The sequence below is a fragment of the Arachis duranensis genome, chromosome 8, assembly GCF_000817695.3.
Source record: "Arachis duranensis cultivar V14167 chromosome 8, aradu.V14167.gnm2.J7QH, whole genome shotgun sequence".
In the NCBI taxonomy this organism is placed as follows: Eukaryota; Viridiplantae; Streptophyta; class Magnoliopsida; order Fabales; family Fabaceae; genus Arachis; species Arachis duranensis.
In genome coordinates, this window is record NC_029779.3 from 35,300,520 (window position 1) to 35,305,419 (window position 4,900).

The 4,900-nt window shown below is 49.6% G+C and overlaps 3 protein-coding genes across 3 annotated transcripts; 2 read left to right on the forward strand and 1 right to left on the reverse strand.

Moving 5' to 3' along the window:
• Positions 1-56: 56 nt before the first annotated feature.
• Positions 57-884, forward strand: LOC107462317 (uncharacterized). The gene has a single exon (XM_016080892.1). The coding sequence runs from the start codon at positions 57-59 to the stop codon at positions 882-884; it is 828 nt and encodes a 275-aa protein (XP_015936378.1).
• Positions 885-1,047: 163 nt separating this feature from the next.
• Positions 1,048-2,890, forward strand: LOC107462318 (uncharacterized). Its single transcript, XM_052253366.1, has 3 exons — positions 1,048-1,155; positions 1,240-2,323; positions 2,733-2,890. The coding sequence occupies exons 1-3, from the start codon at positions 1,048-1,050 to the stop codon at positions 2,888-2,890; spliced, it is 1,350 nt and encodes a 449-aa protein (XP_052109326.1).
• A 746-nt stretch (positions 2,891-3,636) lies between these two features.
• LOC107462319 (uncharacterized) lies at positions 3,637-4,698 on the reverse strand. Its single transcript, XM_016080895.1, has one exon. It carries the CDS (start codon positions 4,696-4,698, stop codon positions 3,637-3,639), a length of 1,062 nt encoding a protein of 353 aa, XP_015936381.1.
• Between the last annotated feature and the right edge of the window lie 202 nt (positions 4,699-4,900).

A 4,900-nucleotide genomic window follows, 5' to 3' on the forward strand; every position in this document is an offset into this window, starting at 1 on the left:
ACTGAGCTGTATATATATGGTTCCAAACGTGAGTTAGTCTCATTAGAGGGAGTAAGATGGCTAGTGAGGAGAGTTTTGTGGTTTTGGTGCACCACAGAGGATCTGTTAATAGAAAAACTCGTTCCGGAGTAAAGTTCACAGATAAGAATCCTCTATGTATTGTCGTAACATCTACGACGAGTTATGATGACCTTGTTAGCGCTGTACTAATGAAGCTCGGTCTGGAAGGTGTGAAGCGGGTAAAGAAGTTTTTCTATCGCATTCCAGTCACGGTGCTACAGAATACGGTGAAGTATGATTGCTTCACGATTAATAATGATGTGGACTTGCAAGTAATGTTTCTTTGTCGGAGGCAGTTTCCGGAGGTGAGGACACCGGAGTTGTTGGCACGGCTGGTTGATGTTGTATCCAGCTCCGGCGGTTCGAACAGGAATACGAACACGTTAGCGAATCCAGCAGGTTCTAGTTCCCGGCTTGCCGTTGCTTCCTCGTCCATCCCTGTGTACGAACCAGTGGTCCAACATGTCGCCTCCCCGTCTTTTGCTGTTGACCTCAATGGCACCGAAGGCGACGAGGTAGTGGAAAGGGAAAATTTGCCGAACGCTTTAGTGGGAGTTGCACCTGTTGGCGTAGGAGACGGTTTTTTGGTTGATGAAGAGGATGATGACGTCGAGCCGGATATGATTGACGATGACAGCGCTGATGATATTGGAGCGACTGGGCCTGCATTGGAGGTAGGTGGTTCTAACTCTGGCACACAGCAGTATCCACCACATTTTTCCTCGTTGGACTTGGACGCCATGAGACATGAGGGGGTATTAGGGCACGCTGTTGGATTCGGAGCTAGAGATGCGGAAGGGACTACTGGTCTGAGAGAGTTCTAGGTTGGTCAGCAATTCCAGGATAAAGATGAGGCCCTTTTAAGTGTCAAGACTTACAGCATCCGGCGATATGTGGGCAAGTGTTCCGAGTTTGGGAATGGGTGCACATGGTTGATTCGACTGAGTCTCCGGAAGCGCAAGGGCATTTGGGAGGTCAAACGGTACAATGGACCTCACACTACTAGTGAGCATTGACGGCACCCATCTGTATGGGAAGTATGGGGGGACGTTGCTCATCGCGATTGCACAGGACGGGAACTCGAACATTCTACCTGTCGCATTCGCACTAGTAGAGGGTGAGAATGCGGAATCCTGGACATTCTTTCTCTCGCACCTTCGACAGCACGTGACCCCGTAGCCCGGTCTGCTGGTTATATCGGACAGTCACAACGGCATCAAGGCTGCGCTTGAGGCCCCTGACGGCGGTTGGCTACCGCCATCTGCGTACCGTGCATTCTGCATACGATACGTAGCGGCTAATTTTGCCCTAACCTTCAAGGGCAAAGACGCTAGGAGGCTACTAGTGAACGCGGCGTATGCGAAGACCGAGGTTGAATTTGATTACTGGTTTGATATCCTGCGATCTGAAGATCCGGCGATGTGTGAGTGGGCGAACTGGATTGATTACTCGTTGTGGACTCAGCATCGTGATGAAGGGCGGAGATTCGGTCACATGACGACGAACATCTCCGAGTGTGTGAACTCTATCCTGAAGGGGGTCAGAAATCTCCCTGTAGCATCCCTGGTGAAGGCAACATATGGTAGGCTTGCGAAACTGTTTGTTCGCAAGGGGAGAGAGGCTGAGGCTCAAATGGGAACAGGACAACAATTCAGTCAGCATTTGGTGAAGTGTATTGAGGCCAACATGAAGACGGCCAGGTGCTTCACAGTGACGCTGTATGACCGGGATAACTCCGAGTTCACTGTAGCAGAGACCACTCCGACTGGTTCTTTCTCCTTGGGTACTTACAGAGTATCACTTGCCTCTCGGACATGTGACTGCGGGTACTTCCAGGCTCTTCATTTCCCGTGTCAGCACGCACTTGCATGCTGTGCATACTCACGGGTCACCTGGACCTCTTACGTTCACAGCGTCTATCAGATTAGCTCTGTGTTCAGTGTGTATCGGATGAGATTCACACCTCCGATCCCGGAGGGATTCTGGCCACCTTACGACGGGCCCACGGTGATTCCAGACCCTGACAAGAGGCGTGCCAGAGAGGGTCGTCCTAGATCCATTAGGATACGGACGAATATGGACGAGGCAGATCCGAATCGGCCAAAGAGGTGCGGCCTATGTCGCCAACCCGGACACACACGACGTAGTTGCCCACAGGTTGGAGGCTCGTCTCAGCATGTTGTTAGTGTTAGCATTATCTACATTAGTGCGCATGTTGCTAGTCTTAGAGTTATTTACATTATTTCGCATGTTGTTAGTGTCAGTATTATTTACATTAGTGCGCATGACTTTTAGTTTGATTGTTGCGAGTAGTAATGAATATGGCTTCTTTAATTATGTATTTTTTTCTTTAAAGTTCAATCATGTATGATAGTGATTTGTACTTTTTTTGTTATGTTATAGTCTGTTCACCTATGTTTTTTTTATTTGTGTTGTGGGACTTTGATTATGTATGATCAATGAATCTTGAAACAGTTTAGTGTTTATTTTTTCTTATTAAATTGTGCATCTACGGAAAATGTAGCATTATTCATAATTAAAGAAGCCGTATTCATTACTACTCGCAACAATCAAACTAAAAGTCATGCGCACTAATGTAAATAATACTGACACTAACAACATGCGAACTAATGTAAATAACACTAAGACTAGCAACATGCGCACTAATGTAGATAATGCTAACACTAACAACATGCATACTAATGGTGTCCTGTCTGAGACGAGCCTCCAACCTGTGGGCAACTACGTCGTGTGTGTCCGGGTTGGCGACATAGGCCGCACCTCTTTGGCCGATTCGGATCTGCCTCGTCCATATTCGTCCGTATCCTAGTGGATCTAGGACGACCCTCTCTGGCACGCCTCATGGCAGGGTCTGGAATCACCGTGGGCCCGTCGTAAGGTGGCCAGAAGCCCTCCGGGATCAGAGGTGTGAATCCCATCCGATACACACTGAACACCGAACTAAGACGATACACCTGGGAAATGAAGTGCCTGGAAGTATCCGCAGTTACATGTCTGAGATGTAAGCGAGACTCTGTAGCTACCCAGTGAGAAAGAACCAGTCGGAGTCGTCTCTGCGACGGTGAACTCCGAGTTATCCTTGTCGTACAAGGTCACCGTGAAGCACCTCGCTGTCTTCAAGTTGGCCTCGATACAAGTCACCAAGTGCTGACTGAATTGTTGTCCGGTTCTGAGCTGGGCCTCAGCCTCTCTCCCCTTGCGAACAAAAAGTTCCGCAAGCCTACCATATGTTGTCTTCACCAGCGAGGATACAGGTAGGTTTCTGACACCCTTGAGGATTGAGTTCACACACTCAGAGATATTCGTCGTCATGTGACCGAATCTCCGCCCCTCATCACAATGCTGTGTCCACAATGAAAACTCAATCCGGTTGGCTCATTCACACATCGCCGGGTCTTCAGACCTCAGAATATCAAACCAGTAATGGAACTCGACCTCGGTCTTAGCGTGCGTCGCATTCACAAGTAGCCTCCTTGTGTCTTTGCCCTTGAAGGTTAGGGCGAAATTTGCCGCTATATGTCGAATACAGAATGCCCGATATGCAGACGAAGGTAATCATCCTCCGTCAGGAGCCTCAGGCGCTGCCTTGATGCCGTTGTGCCTGTCCGATATAACCAGTAGACCCGCCTGCGGTGTCACATGCTCACGTAGGTGGGAGAGAAAGAAGGCCCACGACTCAGCATTCTCACCCTCGACTAATGCGAATGCCATAGGGAGTATGTTGGAATTCCCGTCCTGTGCAATCGCGACAAGCAACGTTCCCCCATACTTGCCATAGAGATGGGTGTCGTCAATACTAACTAGGGGCTTGCAATGACGGAATGCCTCGATACACGGTGGAAACGTCCAGAATAGTCTGTGAAAATAAGCTTGAGACTCATCCAGCTGTGCACCGACATGAATAGGACTCGTCTTAAGGACTGCAACAGTTCCAGGCATCGTCAACTGGACTCCTAACACCCACCTTGGGAGCTCGTTAGACGACTCATCCCAGTCACCATAGATGAGGGCAACAACCTTCTGCTTGGCCAACCAGACCCTCCTGTACGTCGGCCTAAACCCAAAGTGTGAGGTGGTGGCATTTAGGAGCACCTTGATGCTAACGGATGCATCAGCCCTAACCATTGGCATAATGAATGCCGATATCACATGGTAATCCAAACTCCTGTGGTCGCTGGAGATGGAGGTGGCGAAACACGTATGCAGTCCGTTGTACCGTTTGACCTCCCAAAGGCCCTTGTGCTGTCGGAGACTCAGCCGAATCAACCATGTGCACCCATTCTCGAACTCAAAACACTTGCCCACATAACGGTGATAGTCACACTCCACGACCTTGTACTGTACCCCTCGACGGATGTTGTAAGTCTTCACACTTAACAGGGCCTCATCTTTATCCTGAAATTGCTGACCAACCTGAAACTCTGTCAGACCTGCAGACCCTTCACCATCTCTAGCGCCAAATCCAGCTGGCTGCCCAGGAACCCCCTCCTGCCTCATGGCATCCAAGTCCAAAGAAGAAAAATGTGGAGGGTACTGCTGTGTGCCAGAGCTAGAACCACTGTCTGCCCCAGCAGGCTCACTTTCTCTAACATCATCGCCACTGTCATCAGCAATCATATCCGGCTCGATATCATCGTCCTCTGGATCATCCAAAAATCAATCTCCAACCTCAGCCGGTGCAGCACACAGTAAAGAGGTTCGCGAAAATTCTCCTGTTCTGACCTCGTCGCCTACACTGCCGTTGAGATCAACAGCGAACGAAGGGGAGGCAACAGGTTGGACGGGTGGCTCGTACGCAGGGACGGAGGAAGAAGCAACG

Coding starts and splice junctions, on each gene's coding strand:
- LOC107462317 (XM_016080892.1), top strand. CDS start 57: ATGGCTAGTGAGGAGAGTTTTGTGGTTTTGGTGCACCACAGAGGATCT.
- LOC107462318 (XM_052253366.1), top strand. CDS start 1,048: ATGGACCTCACACTACTAGTGAGCATTGACGGCACCCATCTGTATGGG. Junction 1,156..1,239: donor GGAACTCGAACATTCTACCT/GTCGCATTCGCA, acceptor GTGACCCCGTAG/CCCGGTCTGCTGGTTATATC. Junction 2,324..2,732: donor TTCGCATGTTGTTAGTGTCA/GTATTATTTACA, acceptor GCACTAATGTAG/ATAATGCTAACACTAACAAC.
- LOC107462319 (XM_016080895.1), bottom strand. CDS start 4,698: ATGATTGCTGATGACAGTGGCGATGATGTTAGAGAAAGTGAGCCTGCT.